The 19,343-nt window shown below is 43.0% G+C and overlaps 2 protein-coding genes across 3 annotated transcripts in view; one reads left to right on the top strand and one right to left on the bottom strand.

The window, feature by feature from the left end:
* The first annotated feature begins 968 nt into the window (after positions 1-968).
* Rpl5 (ribosomal protein L5) lies at positions 969-11,736 on the top strand. Its single transcript, XM_013018295.1, has 8 exons — positions 969-1,071; positions 2,701-2,770; positions 2,856-2,971; positions 4,197-4,331; positions 6,286-6,488; positions 7,572-7,749; positions 11,185-11,273; positions 11,579-11,736. Exons 1-8 carry the CDS (start codon positions 1,069-1,071, stop codon positions 11,676-11,678), a joined length of 894 nt encoding a protein of 297 aa, XP_012873749.1. The 5' UTR covers positions 969-1,068; the 3' UTR covers positions 11,679-11,736.
* A 711-nt stretch (positions 11,737-12,447) lies between these two features.
* The window catches only part of Fam69a (family with sequence similarity 69, member A), a 12,352-nt gene continuing 5,456 nt past the window's right edge, over positions 12,448-19,343 (bottom strand). Inside the window, exons 2-4 of one of the 2 annotated variants that reach the window (XM_013018293.1) lie at positions 19,104-19,211; positions 15,633-15,809; positions 12,448-13,925 (exon numbers count right to left, since the gene is read on the bottom strand). In XM_013018293.1, the coding sequence (XP_012873747.1) occupies positions 13,113-13,925; positions 15,633-15,809; positions 19,104-19,211 (1,098 nt within the window). In that variant the 3' untranslated portion in view covers positions 12,448-13,112. Of the gene's footprint in view, positions 13,926-15,632; positions 15,810-19,103; positions 19,212-19,343 lie in introns of those variants that run through there. The other variant, XM_013018294.1, reaches the window with a different exon arrangement.

The following is a 19,343-nucleotide window of genomic DNA, read 5'->3' on the forward strand; positions in this document are numbered from 1 at the left end:
GGTAGAGACTTAGAGAAGGCAAAGGCGGAGGGCTCCGGGGGCAAAAATCATTTAACTGAAAAGGTTTTTCCTGTGTAGAAAATTAGGAAGCACCTTTATTTTTATTTATTTATTTTTATTTGGCAAGGCAGGCTTTTATTTTATTTTGTTTTATAATTTTATTTTTTTGCACCAGTCCTGGACCTTCAACTCAGGGCCTGAGCACTGTCCCTGAGTTTTGTTTTTGTTTTTTGTCAGTCATGGGTCTTGAACTCTGGGTCTGTGCACTGTCCCTGAGCTCTTCAGCTCAGGGCGAGCACTCTCCCAGTTGAGTCACAGCACCATTTCCAGTTTTCTGGTGGTCTACTGGAGATAGGAGTCTCATGGCCTTTCCTGCCTGATCTGGCTTTGAACCGTGAACCTCAGATCTCAGCCTTTTGAGTAGCTAGGATTACAGGCGTGAGCCACCGGTACCCAGCATTCCCTGAGCTTCTTTTGCTCAAAGCTAGCATTCTACCACTTGAGCCACAGAGCTACTTCTGGCTTTTTCTATTTATGTGGCACTGAGGAATTAAACCCAGGCTTCATGCATGCTAGGCAAGCACTCTACCACTAAACTACCTACCCAGTCCAGGTTTTTATTTTTGACTTTATCACTAAATACTCTTTAGCAAGTTACAAAGCTTAGGAAGCACCTTTATACTAATAATAAATTTTAAAAAGTCAGTAAAAGTTTAAAACAAAGAAAAAGTAATGTTTGCTATGATAAAGCATCCTAGCGAAAGAAAAGAAACAGCGAAAGCCCGCGTCTACCTGGCCTGCTTCTCTGCGCATCCTTGTTGGTGCTCCTGCCCACCGCGTCAGAACTCGAGGGTGTGTTTGCACCAGGCAAAGGCAAGCACACACCCTCCGGCCAGCAGGGGGCGGCAGGCCGCGCACCGCGTGGCCAGCGCCTTCTCTCTTCCCTACGTCGCTGGCGTACTACGCGGCGCTACATACTGCGCATGCGCAGGGGTTCCGGCCTTTTCCCCCCTCTAGCGCTGCCGGGCCTGTGTGTAGAGCTGTGCTCTCGGGTCTCTAATCTGCAGGATGGTGAGTGGGCATCTCGGTTTCGGGGCTCCGATGCGCGCGGGGGGGTTCCTCCTCTGTTCCGAACTCCAGCCGAGGGGCTCCCTCGCGCGGCGCAGGGGTCGGATGGCGCTCGATTGTGGGCTCTGCGGCGCTCGGGCTGTGGCTCCCAGCGTGGCTTTAATGGCTGCCGCTCCCGGCGCGAGCCCGCGGGGGAGGGGCGGCGGGGCAGGGTGCATCGGCGGCAGCCCGGGGTTGCGGGCAGGGGTGAGGTTAGCAGACAGCTTGCAGGGGGCGGGAGGGCTGGTCGGGTTCAGGGGGGCACCGCCAGCCGGGCGCGGAGTGGGGGGGGGCGCGGAGATCCCGTGGGTTCGGCTTCCAGGTTGGCGGGGAGATGTCAGGGTGTCAGCGGGTTCCAAGTCCCTGTCACGAGCAGCTTGGTGCCTGGCGGCCCGGCGAGTTCTCGGGGAGACCTCGGCCCCGAGACCACTGTCGGTGGGCTCTAGAGGCCCAGGCGCCCCTGGGCCCCGGCAGGCAAGCGTGTTCCTTGCTCGCCCGTCGTTCCGGCCTCTGGCTGGGTGACGCGGATTCCAGTTCCCCCCCCGGAGGCCGGCACAGGCCTCCAAAGGTGGGATGGGGTGGTGCCTTTAGTCGGGGCGCAGTGATGTGTTCGCGGGAGATACCTGCCATCTCAAGGAGTGGGCCCGGGGACGTGGGCAAGGCCGCTCGGCGTGGAGGAGCTGTGTGGTTAGCTGAGGTTAGGTTCTCGGGAGGGGAGGATTCGGGACACACTGACGTCTGGCATCGTCGTCCGCTCTGCTGGGAGAGGGTCGCTTAACCCTGGTTGGTGAGGAAGCAGATACAGAGATGGGAAGCGTTTAATTAAAGAACACACGGACCTAATTGGAGTCGGGATTGTGTACGTTTCTTCTGAGTGGTGCTGGAGTCGGATCCACGGCGTTTCTCAACGCCAAGCAGTCCGTCGTGGTGGATTTTTTTTTGTTTTTGATTTTTTTTTCGATGCGGGTCCTGGGCTTGAACTCAGGGCCTGGGCGGCTGTCCCTGCGGTATGGCCACAGCTCCACTTTGGGCTCTTTTAAGTGGAGATGAGAGGCTTATAGACTTTATTGCTCAGGTTGGCGTTAAACCGTGATCCTCAGATCTGTTTCCTGAATAGGTAGCACAGGTGTGAGCCACCGGCGCCTAGTTCCATCCACGTTTTCTGAAGACTTCTTTTAGTCTTGTTTTAGAGATCTGGCAGCCTATGACGGGTGGAAAGTAAAAAAAAAAATTAACTCTGCTTCCTTTAGGAAATATGCTACAAAAGTTTACAGTTAAAAGTGATTTTTCTCTTGAAGTTCAAGTGTTACTTTTTTTTAAAAAGCTATAAATTTTTTATTGTGATTCTGACATAGCTCAGGCATACAGTGTTAATTCTAATTAACCTTTCATCTCCCCCTCGCCCATTAATTGTTACTTTGTTACCTGGGTAACCTGTTACACAGTGGTGAATCTCCTGTCTATAGTCCCTGAATTTGGGAGTCAGAGGTGATCCCGAGGCAGGAAGGTGAATTCAAGGCCATCTTGGAACAAAGTTTCATAGACAAAAACATTTACTAAAGTTTTAATAATTTATTTCTTTTTTCTTAAAAGGGGTTTGTTAAAGTTGTCAAGAATAAGGCCTACTTTAAGAGATACCAAGTGAAATTTAGAAGACGACGAGGTATGCCATTTTTCATGCTTCAGTATTAAGAGAAACAGCTTAGCAATGGAATAGCTCTTACTTTTTTTTTTTTTTTTCATTTCAGAGGGTAAAACTGACTATTATGCTAGGAAACGCTTGGTGATCCAAGACAAAAATAAGTACAACACACCCAAATACAGGATGATAGTTCGTGTAACCAACAGAGATATTATTTGTCAGGTAAGGTATAACCCCACTCCATCTTACATTATGGTAGAGAAGGTGAATTTGGAAGCAAAGCACATTTTAGTGCCTCCAGAAATTCCGATCGATCTTTTGAGTTGGTAGACTGGGAGTTTATCATTTAAAAAGAAAACCAAAACAGCTGGGGTGAGAGTGCTCAGTTGTGCTTACCTTACTTGTATGTGGCTTTGGGTTCAGCACCATGCACACTAGGAAAGATCAGCTGTGTTTAGAAATCTTGACCCAGTTACTCTCCTTTCCATTAACTCCTTCATGGGCAAGAGACTTGGAGGAACCTACTGCAGGGGGCTAGACAAGTATTTAGAATAGTATGTCAGGTTTTAAGTGCTGACTCTTGCTTTGTGGATTTGCATACTACTTAGCTCATTAAAGAGGGAGATGACTTAATCCTGGGAGGGTTAAATAAGACTTCTTTTTCCTTCATGTATGAAACAGGTTTTAGTACATTGCACAGGACTATCTCCTACTTGAAAGACTTTTAAAGATGTCAGTTCCTATGTGCAAGGTCTTTTACAACCAGAAAATGTTTTGAGTTTCTTTCAAGAGGTAGGCACCTTTTTTCTGGGCAATTGTGGACAAGATTTTGTATTTTTGTTCAGGTAATTGAACATGTACTACCTGAAACTTGGTGGAACTTGGTCTGACTTCAAAAGATATTTAAGTGGGTATTCTTCCTCAGACTTTTTTGTGTCAGTTCTAGGGCTTGAACTTAGACAAGTGCAACTCTTCACTGGCTCATGCAGCTAAGATTATAGGCATGAGCCACTGGTGTCTGGCTTTGCTTTTTTTTTTTTTTTTTGTCCTGAGCTTTTGCTCAAGGCTAGCACTCTACCACTGGAGCCACAGCACCACTTCTGGCATTTTCTGTTCATGTGGTACTGAGGAATCGAACACAGGGCTTCATGCATGCTAGTCAAACACTCTACCACTAAGCCACATTCCCAGCCCTCCAGTACATTCTTACATTTAGAGTCTGAGTAATTTTAACCATACATATAGCAAGGTTAGTAAAAGTATTTATAGGTAAGTCAACTGGACAGTTGACCAAGTCATAATAATAGTAGGTTAACGAGTGTTTTAAGTGAAATCCATGTTTTGTTTTCTTAATTCTTTTTTCCTAATTCCTTTGAAAAGAAAAGCACTTAGAACAGGCAATCAAATAGTAAAGCAACATTCCTAATCTGCTTTTTTCTTGCTGTAGATTGCTTATGCGCGCATAGAAGGAGACATGATCGTCTGTGCGGCATATGCACATGAACTACCCAAGTATGGTGTGAAGGTTGGCCTAACCAATTATGCGGCTGCCTATTGTACTGGCCTGCTGCTGGCCCGCAGGGTATGTACGAGACAATTTCTGTTGTACTTACAAGGTGACTTTAACTGGTGTATTTTGTGTCTTTAAAAAGAGTGTCGCTTACGGAGGCATCAGCAGAGAAGATGATTTTTTTGGGGGGGGTCCGGTTGTGGGGCCTGAACTCTGGGCCTGGGCACTGTCCCTCAGCTCTTCAGCTCAAGGCTAGTGCTCTACCACTTGAGTCACAGCGCCACTTTTGGCTTTTTTCTTTTTTGCTTATGTGGTGCTAAGGAATCGAACCCAGGGCCTCATGCATGCAAGGCAAGCACTCTACCACTGAGCCACCTTCCCAGCCCGAGAAGATGATTTTTATGAACACCAGTTTTTTGCTTTTTAATGGGTACTCCAGTTCTGATCATTGGAATTTTTAGTATTGCTGGGAGATCTGTAGTCTGTGTAGTCGTGAGATATCCACTAGCTACCTGTGTCTGTTGAACATTTGAAATGTACCAATGAAATGAAAGCTAGTTGCACTAAGGAACTAATTTTTCTTTTGTGTGTGCCGGGGGTGGGGGTGGGGGGGTTAGTCAGTAAGGGGACTTGAACTCAGGGCCTGAGTATTGTCCCTGCCTGAGTTCTTTTGCTCAAGGCTAACCCTCTACCACTTGAGCTATAGCTCTGCTTCTGGCTTTTTTGGGTGCTTAACAGAGATTTACAGGCTTTCATGCCTTGGCTGGCATCGAACCACCAATGCTCCGAACTCTGCCACCTGAATAGCTAGGATTATTGAGCCATTAGTGCCTGGCAGGAACTGAATTTTTGATTTGCAAAGCCACTTGTGGCTACTGAATTTAGTAGTTACTAACCAGCAAAGATGTAGCTACTCAAGTAAAAATATTCGGCACTCAGCATACATTAAAAATTCAGACTTGGGGGATTCCATTCCAGACCCTCAGAATCTGTTTCAGTAGAATATCCCAAGTGATTTGTACATTAAAGTTTTAGAAAGTGAGATGGGTGGCCCAAACCTATAATCCTAAGCTAGTTGGGGGACAGAGATGAAGAGGTTTCAGTTTGAGTAGCTTGGTGAAACATAAATTGAGACTTACTTTGAAAGTAGCCAAGGTAAAGCGCTGGAAACGATGTTGAAGTGGTAGAGGGCCTGCCTACCAATGAGAGGCCTGAGTTCAGTCTCTAGTAGGTCCCAAAAGGTTTTCCCAGTATTTATCTTTATTTTGGATGGTGGGAATTAATGAGAAGACTTACTTTTGCTTTAGTTAATTCTCTAACACTTCCTCTCCTCCTCCCTCTCTCCATATATATATGCTATTAATGTAGATAGGAAATGAGAATGTGATTTTGCTTTGTTTTTGTTACCTCAGCTACTAGCTGTATTTTTTGTTTTTGGAGCCAGGGTGCTTTCCCCATGGGAGCTGCACTCCAGTGTGTGTGTCTGTTTGTGTTGGAGAACATTTTTTGAGTGCAGTAGAGGAATCTTAACATTATATATGAAAACAATTTATTACAAGGGCACTTGTGCTGAAACAAGAGTATTAGCAGAGGTGGGACCCACAAGAGAATACCCTGTAAAAGACAGGCCCTGCACTCCAGATGGGGGAAAACTACATGCAATAATTACATGTTTACTTAATTTTTTAAATTAGTAAAGCCACATAAGACAAAAAAAAGTGGAGATCACTTCATTTAAGGATCAGAATTACGTGTCCTGTTGACAAAAATTTTAGAGTAGGAGCTGGGAAGGTGTCTCAGTGGTAGAGTGCTTGCCTTGCACATGAAGCCCTAGGTTTGATTCCTCAGCACCACATAAGCAGAAAAGCTGGAAGTGGCGCTGTGGCTCAAGTGGTAGAGTGCTAGCCTTGAGCTGAAGAGCTGAGGGAAAGCACCCAGGCCCAGAGTTCAGGACCCACAACTGACCAAAAAAAAAAAGTTTGACTATATCGTACTAGACATTTACAATGAAATAAATTTGTTACAGCTTCTCAATAGGTTTGGCATGGACAAGATCTATGAAGGCCAAGTGGAGGTGACTGGAGATGAATACAATGTAGAAAGCATTGATGGTAAACCTGGTGCCTTCACCTGCTATTTAGATGCAGGACTTGCCAGAACTACCACTGGCAATAAAGTCTTTGGTGCCCTAAAGGGAGCTGTGGATGGAGGCTTGTCTATCCCTCACAGGTAATAGTATTGTATTATTTTCCTGTTTGTCTTCAGTTGGACAGAGCAACTCATAGACACTAGAGTAAAAATTTCAAACAAGATTGTTAAGGCTTACTAGAAATAAGATGATTGGATATGGAAAGTTTAGGTCTCTAAACTGACATTTTGCTAGTTAGTTGAAGATAAAAGTCTCATGGACTTTTCTGTGTGGGCTGATTTTGAACTGAGATTATTGAGTTTTCAGCCTTGTGGGATCACAGTTGCGAACTACCAGATAGTTCCCAGCTGGATTTTTAAACATAGTGTTTTTCCCCCCTCTAATTTACTTATTGTTTTAGAGGTAATATACAACAGGGTTACCTTTACATGCGTGAGGTAATAAGTACATTTCCTTTTGCATAGCATCATTGGTTTCCTCATTCTCTCCTCCCATCTCTACCCACGAGTTGTATAGTTCACTTTCATCAATTTTAAATGACCTGTTAGAGCTTTTGAAAGGTGCCAGTTCAATGACTTTTTTCAATGTTTGCTCACTAGCTACAATAGTAAAAATTAGTCTACATTGTAGATTCCTCCCTTTTGAACACTAATAAGGTGGTACAAGTATGCCAAGAGTGTTTTTGTGGGCTGGGAATGTGGCTCAGTGGTAGAGTGCTTACCTTGCATGCATGAAGCCCTGGGTTCAATTCCTCAGGACCAGATAAACAAAAAACCAGAAGTAGTGCTGTGGCTCAAGTGCTAGCCTTGAGCAAAAAAGAAGCAACAAACTAAAGTCATTAGACAGTTTCATTCATTGTGATCTTAGACAAATCCCTGCTACTTTTATCTTGAGGTACCTGAGACAGGCTCTGGAGTTAACTTCCTATGCTGATATGCAGGGGAACTGTGATAGATAGCCTCGGTGTTTGAGATTTTCTTTTCTGGAATTCAGAGATGAGCTGCTAAATGATGATACCCACTAACTGAGCAGTCAGTAGTTGGTCCTTTGGTTGCATATGATGCAATAATGGTTTCAAGACGGGACTGACGGCAGCTGCTGAAGTGAATTCCTGATGAGCTAATTTCAGCAGTCAATGCTAAAATATGGAAAACTTCTTTCAGTACCAAACGATTCCCTGGTTATGATTCTGAGAGCAAGGAGTTCAATGCAGAAGTACATCGGAAGCACATCATGGGTCAGAATGTCGCAGATTATATGCGTTACCTAATGGAAGAAGATGAAGATTCTTACAAGAAGCAGTTTTCTCAGTACATAAAGAACAACGTAACTCCAGACATGGTAAACAATCTATCTAAAAGTACCTGTTTTATTACAGAAGCAAGTTTACTATTTTTGGTAGGCTGTACTCTTAAATAAGATTTCAGACTAGTAGTTGAAAATTAAAATAGGTATGGATAGACTTCCAACAAGCTAAGCTATTCTTGGAATGAACTTAGAATGTTGGTACGGTGGTGTAAGGGATGAGCTGGTTTTGTCAGCAGTTTTTTAGAAATCTACCCAGGCTTGAAGCATATGAAGCCTTTGCTGCTTTGTATTTTAGCTGTTATCTATATTATATTCCTTTGGTATACTTTGATATGGTGTGTACTATATGTTAATTTTGCTAGTTTTGGAAAGAGGGAAGAAAATACATAGGGATCTGTTCAAATTCTGTCACTGTGTCTGAATAACATAGAAATAATAGGAACCATGTCAGCAAAAGTGAGTTTAATGTTACAAATGTTATTAGTCTGAAGTTGGCTCTCCAGTAGTTCTTAAGACTGAAATAACTGAAGACCATTGTACCAGTTTTGAAATTCTAGTGAAAATGTTGAACATAAATAAGATGTAAAGTTAGTGTCAAGTAATTTATTAGGGTCTTTTCTGTTAGTAATGCATGACAGTTTCTACTTTGGCACAGCTTGGCTATGAAAACTTTAGTCATAATAAAAGATAGGCTGGGTGCTGGTAGCTCATGCCTATAATCCTATCTACTGGTTTGGGAGACTTGAGATCTGAGGATCACAATTCAAAGCCCAGCCTGTAGGGAAGTCTGAGACTCTTATCTCCAATTAACCACCAGAAAACTGGAAGTAGAGCCCTGGCTCAAAGTGGTAGTCTTGAGCAAAAGAGCTCAGGGTCAGTGCCCAAGCCGTGATTTCAAGCCCTGCCACCAACCCAAAAAAAAAGGAAAAAGGAAAGAAAGATAACTGATTTGTATGCTTTCAAATGGTCTAAGGCTGAATAAGCACACAGCTGGAGTTTTTGAAACAGTAGCTTTGCTTTTAGTTTGGTTTTGCCTAGCCTCCAGAAGCTCCCATTCTGTGCTTACAGTTTGTGTTGGTACGGGCCTCGAATTCACTTTCTTGGCTTTTTCGCTCAAGGTTGACACTCCACCACTTGTCACAGCTCCAGTTTCTTTTTGGTACTAAGGATTGGTTCAGGTTTTGTGTACTGAAAACAGATGCTTTTCTGACCTAGCCTTGTCTTCTGACCTAGCTACAGTGTTTTTTCCTCTACAGACATTCGAGGTGTCCAACTGGAAAGCGACTTACCTAGATTTGTTATCTATGTAAATGTGTAGTTGTGTTTATAATCCCTTAAAAGGAACTGGATTTGTTAAAACCAAAATTTAAGTCAGATTTATTAAATATAGTGAATAGCTGAAGAAGAGTAATAAAGAGGTAGGAAAAATGAACTGTGAAAGAGCAATATAGCATGACCGTACACAGTGCTTGGAGGCTGCTGCAGAGGATAAGTTGGAGGCTGCATGGGCGAACATGTTTGCAATAGCATTTGTCAGGTCAGGTTTCATACCATTTTCTCCATGCCAAATGAATTAATTTAACTTTGATATTTGCTGGGAACTTTGCCCAAGCCATCATTTATGCAAACTACTAATGAGGCACAGACCCACCTGGATTTTTGGTGGGGAGGTTGGTACTGGGGTTTGAACTTAGCCTTGAATTTGTTAGGAAGGGCTCAGAGCTGTGATTTAAGAGGCAGTAATTAGATAATTCATTGGTTACCTTGGATTTTTTAATAAGCTTTAGGACAAAAGTGCCTAATTAGAAATCTAATTAGAGGGGCTGGGAAGGTAGCTCAGTGGTAGAATGCTTGCCTTGCATGCATAAGGCCCTGGGTTTGATTCCTCAGCACCACATAAGCAGAAAAAGCCGGGGGTGGTACTGTGGCTGAAGTGGTAGAGTGAAAGCCTCCAGCTGAAGAGCTGAGGGGCAGCGCCCAGGCCCAGAGTTCAGGCCCCATGACCAGCAAAAGAAAGAAAGAAAGAAATCTAATTAGACAGCCTCTTTGGGTTTTCTAGAAAATTTCAGACCTTTCTAGTTCTATTAGTTCTGCCAGATAGTGACTGTTAGTGACTAGTATATCAGAAGAGTTCAATGATTTATTAAATTGTTTCGAGAAAACCTACTAGGCAGAAATTAGAAACCTTCAGAATGTGGAATGGCAAAGTTTTAGCAGTTGTCTTAGCTGCAGATACACCTTGCATCTTTTTTTTTTTGGGGGGGGGGTTGGTCGTGGGGCTTGATCTCTGGGCCTGAATGCTGTCCCTCAGTTCTTCAGCTCAAGGCTAGCACTCTACCACTTGAGCCACAGTGCCACTTCTGGTTTTCTGTTGGTTCATTGGAGATAAAAGTTTCATGGTTTTTCCTGCCTAGGCTGGGTTTTTTGGGGGGGAGGATGGGGGGGGTCTGGGCGTGGGGCCTGAACTCTGGGCCTGGGGGCTGTCCCTCAGCTCTTCAGCTCAAGGCTAGCGTGCTACCACTTTAGCCATAGCACCACTTCTGGATTTTTTCTTTTTTGTTTATGTGGTGCTGAGGAATCGAACCCAGGTCCTCATGCATGCAAGGCAAGCGCTCTACCACTGAGCCACTTCCCAGTCCCTGGGCTGGGTTTTTGAACAGTGATCCTCAGATCTCAGCCTCCTGAGTAGCTAGGATTACAGGCGTGAGCCACAGACACCTGGCTTAATACCTTGCATCTTAATGTCTTACATATTTGGTTTTCCCATTTGTCTTCATTTGACTGAAAGAATATGGGTCAGGTAGTATTTAGAATGAGGAGCCCAGTGCTTCGCTATGGAAATAAAATTACTGGGCTGGGCCTGTAGCTTAGTAGATTGCCTAGCATGCATCAGCCCTGGATTTGATCCCAAGCAATGCAAAAATTTTTTTCCTGAGAGAGACTCAAGTATGGCTGAATTACTTCAGTACATGCATGTTTTCTTTTAACTATTGGCAAGGATGGAGTTTTAACTGGTTTCAACTTGCAGCACATGCTGATTTTTTTTTCCATTTTTGTGGATAAGGTCAATTCATGGTACATAAACTTTGGGGAGGAATTTGGTAGGAAAGGAATTTTAGGAATTTATATAGGTACCAATATTGACCTAGTTTTATTATTATTATTATTTTTTTGGTCAGTTGTAGGGCCTGGGCAGTGTCCCTCAGCCCTTCAGCTCAAGGCTAGAGCTTTACCACTTGAGCAACAGCACCACTTCCAGCTTTTGCTGCTTATGTGGTGCTAAGGAATCGAACCCAGGGCCTCATGCATGCAAGGCAAGCACTCTACCACTGAGCCACCTTCCCAGCCCTATTCCTTCTGAGAATTGAACTTAGAAGGTCAAAATAGAGCTGGTGGTAACATATTGTACTTTAATACAGTAGGGCATATGAAATGAAACCAAGTACTGTTTGCTTTCCTTTGTTTCAGATGGAGGAGATGTACAAGAAGGCTCACGCTGCTATACGAGAGAATCCAGTCTATGTGAAGAAGCCCAAGAGAGAAGTGAAGAAGAAGAGGTATGTGTGTTACAAGAAGTTAGGGACTTCCTTTATACTGCCTTGTTCATATTGTGGGTCAGATTTGAAGTTGTGCAAACTCGATCACTAGCTCTGCGTAATGTAGCAGAAGCTAAGGGAACCAGGTTTGCTAAAGTAATTGTGGTGATGGGAATGTATTTGCCTCAGAAGCTACTGAGGTGGCACCTCCTATCCTAGAACACAGTAATTCTGTATTTTCAAATTGCCTATTGAAAAGAGTTGCCCTTTTTTTCTTATTGACATTACTGAGGTTATTAACATCAAAAAATTTCTTTGTTTTATAGGTGGAATCGTCCTAAAATGTCCCTTGCTCAGAAGAAAGATCGGGTAGCTCAAAAGAAGGCAAGCTTCCTCAGAGCTCAGGAGCGGGCTGCTGAGAGCTAAACCAATTTTCTATGAAGATTTTTTTCAGAAAGACAATAAACTTATTGACAAGCAGCTATTTCTGTGTTAAGCTCTTGTTATGAAACTGTAGGAAACCATTATCAAGTATAAAAAAAGCAAAGGACTTTACCATTTTTTCCAAGACTCAACCTTGGCTTTTTTTTTTTTTTTCATTTTTTCCTACTGTTTTGCCTCTATTGATACTTGAACTTGGGGCCTGGTACTTTTTTAGCTTTTTGACTCAAAGCTGGCATTGTACCATTTAAGCCATATCTCCACTTTTGGCTTTTTGCTGGTTAACTGGAGATTACCATACTTTCTGCCTAGCCTCCATCTTTGTATGGCCGCCTCCTGAATAGCATAAGCCACCAGCATAGCTTTTTCTTTTTTTTTCTTTAAAGATAAAATGACTGTCCATCGATTGTGTGTATAGCTCTCTAAAAGTACAGCAAGCAACAGGCCAACAATTATCCAGAGTTTCATCCATTTATTATAACCAGCGGGAAGGTACCTTAAAGTATACAATCTTAAATAAACTGGTGTGCTAATGGTTTTAATTTTTGCAGAAATACTAGGACTTCTTCAAAAGAACGTTTAATTTTAGGATGTTAAAAGGTAAGTATGTCATGTATGAAAGTAACAAAAAGCTCAGATATTAAACCTTGAATATCAAACTATTAGGGGAATATTAAGTAAGTTTATTTGCTTCTATAAGAAATAGCCCTTTGGCCCATTTTGGAAAAATTTATGGAACAGATTCCCATGGTATTTCAGTTTTGTTTTTTTTTTATATCCCACTTTCTCCATGGCTCAAAATCAGGATTTGTGGATCTTGTCTGAGTTTGGCCTTAAGATGTCAGGTTTTTTTTTATTTTACTTTGCACTGTTCTTCACACTTAGCACAGAGCTACATCTTCAGTCCAAGGAAATAAGTGGAGGTCTGGTTGAAGCTAATAAACCATGCTATTAACCCAACATCGTTTTATAAAGGAATAATTTTAATTCATCTGCTTTGCAGTCTTACTTAATTTGTTATGTGCAAACTTTACCATGCTAAGACATTATAAATTTATGAATACACTTTCCTTAACAGCAGCTTTGATGCAAACAATGTTTCCGGCAATGGGTATTTTGGCTAACAAACCTACCAAACACTCACTGTTTATGGAATGAGGGTTCTCACAGTATTTTTTAAGTACACAGTGAATGTACTTGTGAAATGTAATAGAATGTCCTTCAGGAAGGACAGGAATGAAATCTTTTGGGGCATATTGATCCTATACCTCTGGCCATTACTTCTGCAGTTATGTGCATTGATGATGACTTCACAGGCCAGAAGAAGGGATCTTCAGTCAGAAACCATTGTTTTAGATTCTTAAAAGTTGTTCTTCAAAACTTAGAAGTTTCCTACAATGGGAACAATGTCTGAGTTAACTAAGAATCATTTGTGTAGGAGATTTTTTTCCATAATAATGTTTTTAGATTATTTAGTATTAAAGAATGTTCCATTTCCATTTGATTTGCTGTGACTTTGAGAGCAATACAAGAATAGAGCTGCTTTTCTAATTCTTCACGGATTTCACTTGGAGCACCACGCAGTAGGTAGTCTTTGAGTAGCTGACAAGCTTTTGCCAAGTTTGGCTGTATCACTTCAGAAGTACACTTCATTGTATTCTGGTCACAGCTAGTTCTGCAATCTGTGCCATAGACACAGTCCAGATCAGACTCACAGTGACGATCCTTAATAAGTTCTTTAAGGTTTGTCTCTGGCACGATTTTTCTCATATCCACCATTTTCAAGTCATATTTTTCATTATATCCTAGGTTTTTGGCACTAGTGTCACACATAAGAAAGTTTCCATAGGGCCCATGGAAGACATCTTCCACAAATTCCAAGAGTCCTATGGCTATTTTAGCCTTCCTTGGCCAGGATGGTGTGAACAACTGGTCCATGCTTCTTCTGAACCCAGATGGGATAAAAAGCTCAATGACCCATGGAAGACTTATTCCATAAAGAGAGGTATATTCAACACTTTCCATCACATAGAGGTCACCACAGAACCCCATTAGTTTGGGGGTATGTTCCTTATCTTGCAGTATCACCATGAGAAGAAATTCATTTAACTGGAGAAGGGCCCATGCTGACTTGGCTTCTCCCAAGGAAACCTGTCCATCTTTGTCTCCATCAGCCACCGTCAAAATGAGGTTCACTAGTTCAGAGAGGTTTCCTTGGTCACCCAATTTTGCCTGCCAAGACAAGAATCTTAATGTAACAAGATTAGGAGAATCAGGAGCTATGATTTGCCTTTCTTTAGAGGGCTACCTAAGTCTGTTTTATCCTTTGAAATAGTAAAATTCTGTCAGTTCAAGGTTTATCTGACAAAGTCCTGAAGATTACTAGGGATTTGGGCCTATCCCATTCATTTTGCACACTGAGAACTATTCTAAGGATTAGGAGTTTGGGAGAACATGAGCACAGGTATATACCCAATTTAGAATAAAAGCTACAGGTCTCAATTGGAGTCGAATTCCCCATTTCCTGCATAGAGAGCAGGGAATGTTTCAACATTTCTCCCTGTTTTAACACTATTAAGCCAAAATCCTTGCTAAATTTTCACTTGGACTTTTTTTTTTTTTTGGCCTGACCTAGGGCTTGAATTCTGCCTGGGCACTTGTTCAAGACTAGCAGCTCTACCACTTTGAGCTGGAGCTCCACTTTTTGAGTTTTTGAGTGGTTAATTGGAGGTGAGTCTCATGGGGACTTTTCTGCCCAGGCTGGCTTTGAACGACAATCCTCAGATCTCAGCCTCTTGAGTAGCTACGATGACTACAGGAGTGAGTACTTTCTGTGTCTCAGTCTCAGCCATGCATGGTAGACACTATGTCTCTTGTCTGGACTGACTGAGGACAACAGGCAGGAATGGAGAAGAGAAGTACTGCTCCAGCTGTCCAATGGTATTCATTTTCTTTCAAGTAACTCAGTCCCAGGACTGTTGTGGCCCTAGTTGGAGGAAGCAAGTCATGCATCCCTAGGACAGGTCTTTATACGTCCCTAGGACAGGTCTTTAGGGGCTGGTATTTTGTCCCTGGACCCTTCTAACCTTAATACTGCTCCCAGCCAAACAGGAAGTTGCCTGAGTCCCAGGCTCCTGCTGCAATGATGTTCTCAGGTGCAAAGGGCCAAGATAAAATGAACCAAAATCTTTGAAGTTGTTCTTTCAGGTATTTTGGTTACAGCAGTAAAGATGGCCTAGCTTTCTCAGCCTCATGGGTAGCACATATGACCAAGCCTGGCCAGATGCACTCGTTTTTGTTTTTTATAGTATCATTTTTAATGTCAAAACGCATAGAAATAGAACTAATGAACTCCCTATTCATATCTGGATGTTAATGTTAACATCCTCAAATACTTTGACTTCCTTAGGATTGAATCTGATGGATGTCAAAGAATCTCAATGTTTAATGACTTATGGTGATGTATGTGAATAGATACACAGTTGTCCCTAGCTGTATTGCAATTCACTTACTGTGTTTTCACTGATTCACCATATTGCATTTTTAAAAGCTAATTCTGTGCTGTTGAATTTTAGCTATATCATGAGATTTTGGAGTACATAGCTGTTTTCATAATACTCAAGATTTTAATTATTTTTGCCTAAAAATTTAAGGCAAAAAAAATGTTAGTTAAGAAATTGGAATACAGGGGCTGGGAAGGTGGCTCAGTGGTAGAGCGCTTGCCTTATATGCCTGAGGCCCTGGGTTCGATTCCTCAGCACCACATAAGAAAAAAGAAAAAAGCTGGAAGTGGTGCTGTGGCTCAAGTGGTAGAGTACTAGCCTTGAGCTGAAGAACTGAGGGACAGTGCCCAGGCCGAGTTCAGGCCCCACGACTGGACCCCCCCCCCCACACACAAAAAAAATTGGAATGCATACACACACACACAACTGTACTCACCTTAAAGAGACTGTAGACCATTTCTTTGAATTTCTGTACAGTAGTTCCCCTAGTTGGTTTATCAAATAGCACTATTTCTTTTCTTGGCTCCAATTCAGTTCCAAAATCAAGATGAAGTGCTTGTTCCATTTGACATTTCACAACTCCTGGTAAATTATCCCAAATCCCTAAATACATCTTTGTGAAGAAGAACAGGTTTCATTATAAAGTAGAAATCTCAAGCATATGCATACACACTTCAGTAAAAGTGTAAGTGTACTAGGGAAGAAATGTAATAAGCTGAAAACTGGTCATGTTTACAATGAGAATGACAGTGATTGTTACCCAGCACAAGTTTTTATTGTGGTTTAAGGGGTTTGTAGTATTAAACCCATCCCCAGGATCAGTCACTACCTCCTGGCTGGAATGAAGCTTATTATTCTTAAATTGGTAGACTACTCCAAAACCCATCTGTGAGTTAGGCACCAATGAGGCCTATAATCCTAGCTACTCAGGTGGCTGAGATATGAGAAAAGTCAGACTCTTATCTCCAATTAACCACCAAAACACTGAAGTGGAGGTGTGGTTCAAGTGGTAGAGCACCAGCCTTGAGTGAAAAAAAAGGGCCAGTGCCTAAACCAGGAGTTCAAGCCCAAGTACTAGCACACACAAAAAGGAAAAATTGTGACATTCCAAGACCTTGGAGGAACACACATGCTGCTGGAAAGTTGAACGGTCTGTCTCTCTGACCTTGTGATTTCCTCTTCTAGCCTAGGCTTCTTTTTATTTCATCATCCATGCCTATCATTGTCTCCTCAATGACTGAAGACCTAAACTCTGTTAGAGAATGGGTAGTGGAAATCAGTCTGGTATAGAATGTAGGCCAAACTCCTGCCTTTATTCTCTGCTTGGTGTGGGTGTGATACCAGTACTAGGACTTGAATTTCATGCATGCTGGCGAAGTCCAGCTTGTTTTTTATTTTTGGGCTGGCTAATAGAGGGTAAGAGTTTTGAAGCTTTGTCTGCCCAGGCTGGCCTTCAAACTGCAATCCCCAGATCTCTACCTCCTGAGTAGCTAGGATTCAGTCATAGCTACAGATGCTATTTTAATTTCTGTTTTAGACATAGGTTTTTGCTGTGTAGCCCTGGCTGGCTTCAATGGAGACCTGAAACACATGAAGACAAACACAGACTGAGGACGGAAGCTGCAGGTGGAATGGCCCTGTGGGCTGTAAGCTGCAGGGCTGTAGGGGGAGTCTATCCACGCCTGCCTGTGGGAGTCCATATCACTCACTGTATAGTGTGGGCCTACCTGAATGCCAAAACCCAGTGTGCTCCATTGGGTTTTGGTCTCACATTGGCTTGATCCTTTTCCTATTCCCTGTGCCTCCATTGGCAATGGTAATGTTTACCTGGTGCCAATCTATCTTAGAAGTTTAAGTTGTTTTTTATTTTCATGGGGCTAACTGCTAAATTTTCCTTGAGTTTAGACTTTGGACTTGGCTTTTTTTTCCTGGTCCTGGGATTTGAACTGGGGGCCTGACACTTTCTTGGCTTGCTTGCTTGACTGGCTGACATACTATCACTTGAGCTATGCCTTTAGTCTGGCTTGTTGCTGGTTATTTACTTTTTGTTGGTCATGAAGCTTGAAATCTTGGCCTGGGTGCTGCCGTCCCTCAGCTCTTCAGCACAAGGCTAGCACTCTACCACTTGAGCCACAGCACCACTTCCGGTTTTCTGGTGAAATATTGGAGATAAAGAGTCTCATGGACTTTCCTGTCCATGCTGGTTTTCAACCATGATCTTCAGATCTTAGCCTCCTTAGTAGTGAGGATTATAGGTGTGAGCCACCTGTGCCTGGCTTGCTGGTTATTTTGGAGATGGAGTTTCAAAGACTTTCTGCCTTGGGTTAGGAAGGTGGCTCAGAGGTAGAGTGCTTGCCTTGTATGCATGAAGCTCTGAGTTCAATTCCTCAGCACCACATATGCAGAAAAAGCTGGAAATGGTACTGTGTGTGGCTCACGTGGTAGAGCACTAGCCTTGAGCTGAAGAGCTGAGGGACAGCACCCAGGCCCAGAGTCCAGGCCCCAGGACTGACCAAAAAAAAAAAAACAAAACAAAAAACTTTCTACCTGATGTGGCTTGGAACTTTAATCCTCCAGATCTTAGCTCCCTTAGTAACGAGGATTATATATGAGCCACAATTGTCAGCTAGATTTGGACTTTCACGAAATGCAAGTATTAAAAATTGGTGAGTTGAAATAGACTATGCTGCACTGTGAAATGGATATAAGCCGTTAGCGGGGCTGGGGTGGAGTACTTGGTTTGGATAAGTATCCCCAAAGGCCCATGTGCTACAAGAATAGCCCTAAGTGTGGTGCTACTGGGTAGTGATGGAAGGGGGTGGGGCTTAGTAGGGGGTTGTAGGTCACAGGTCATATGTCCTTGAAGGGTAAGGAGGGATGCTACTCTCTCCCCTTCTGGTTGTTTTTTTTTGTTTGTTTGTTTTGTTTTTTTTCTCATCCTGGGACTTGAACTCAGGGCCTGGGAACTGTTCTTGAGCTCATTTGCTCAAGGCTAGTACTCTACCACTTTAAGCCACAGCTCTACTTCCATTTTTTGGGTGGTTAACTGGAGATAAGAGTATCATGGACTTTTCTCTAAGGGCTGGCTTTGAAGTGTGATACTCAGATCTCAGCCTTCTGAGTAGTTAGGATTGCAGGTGTGAACCTAAGCTTTCTCCTTTTCTCTTTCTTTCCTGGTGAGAAGAATGAGCTTCTGTTACCATGTACTCCCATCATGACGGCTCATATCAACCTGTTGACCATGGACTGAAACCTACAAAGCTGAATGAAAACAATTCTTTCTTTTAAAATTTATTGCCTCAGATATTTTGGTACAGTAATGGAAACTGTTTAACACAGTCTAGATGCTTTAAACCAGGCATTGATGGCTCACACCTGTAATCCTAGTTACTCAGGAGGCTGAGATCTGAGGATTGAGGTTCAAAGCCAGCCTGAGCAGGAAAGTCCATGAGACTCTTGTCTCCAATTAACCACCAGAAAAGGGAAAGTGGCGCTATGTCTCAAATGGTAGACATCTGGCCTTGAGCTGAAGAGTACAAGGACAGTATCCAAGCCCAGAGTTTAAGCCCCACGATGGACAAAAAAATAAGTAGCCAGGCGCTGGTGGCTCACGCCTGTAATCCTAGCTACTCAGGAGGCTGAGATCTGAGGATTGCGGTTCAAGGCCAGCCCAGGCAGGAGAGACCGTGAGACTCCTATCTCCAATAAACCACCAGAAAACCGGAAGTGGCACTGTAGCTCAAGTGGTAGAACGCTCACCTTGAGCTGAAGAGCTGAGGGACAACGCCCAGGCCCAGAGTTCAAGCCCCACCATCACAACAACAACAAAGTAATTGTGTTAATGATGGTTCCCATTAAGCTGCAACCACACCATTACTGTTCCAGAATGTTTCTCTGTATCACCTACCTGATTGTTGGGCTTGGTGGATAAGCATTTTCCAAAGTAAAGTGTTTCTGTTACACAAAGACTGTTACATGCAGGCCCATCAATAACTCCAGTCTTGTACTTGTCACACTGGAAACCAGAAAATAAAAAGTGGTTAATAGATTGGGGCTGGGAAGGTGGCTCAGTGGTAGAGCGCTTGCCTTGCATGCCTGAGGCCCTGGGTTCGATTCCTCAGCACCACATAAGCAAAAAGAAAAAAGC

Source organism: Dipodomys ordii, unplaced genomic scaffold (genome assembly GCF_000151885.1).
Source record: "Dipodomys ordii isolate 6190 unplaced genomic scaffold, Dord_2.0 Scaffold39, whole genome shotgun sequence".
Classification (NCBI taxonomy): Eukaryota; Metazoa; Chordata; class Mammalia; order Rodentia; family Heteromyidae; genus Dipodomys; species Dipodomys ordii.

Coding starts and splice junctions, on each gene's coding strand:
- Rpl5 (XM_013018295.1), top strand. Junction 2,972..4,196: donor ACAGAGATATTATTTGTCAG/GTAAGGTATAAC, acceptor TTCTTGCTGTAG/ATTGCTTATGCGCGCATAGA. Junction 6,489..7,571: donor GGCTTGTCTATCCCTCACAG/GTAATAGTATTG, acceptor AACTTCTTTCAG/TACCAAACGATTCCCTGGTT.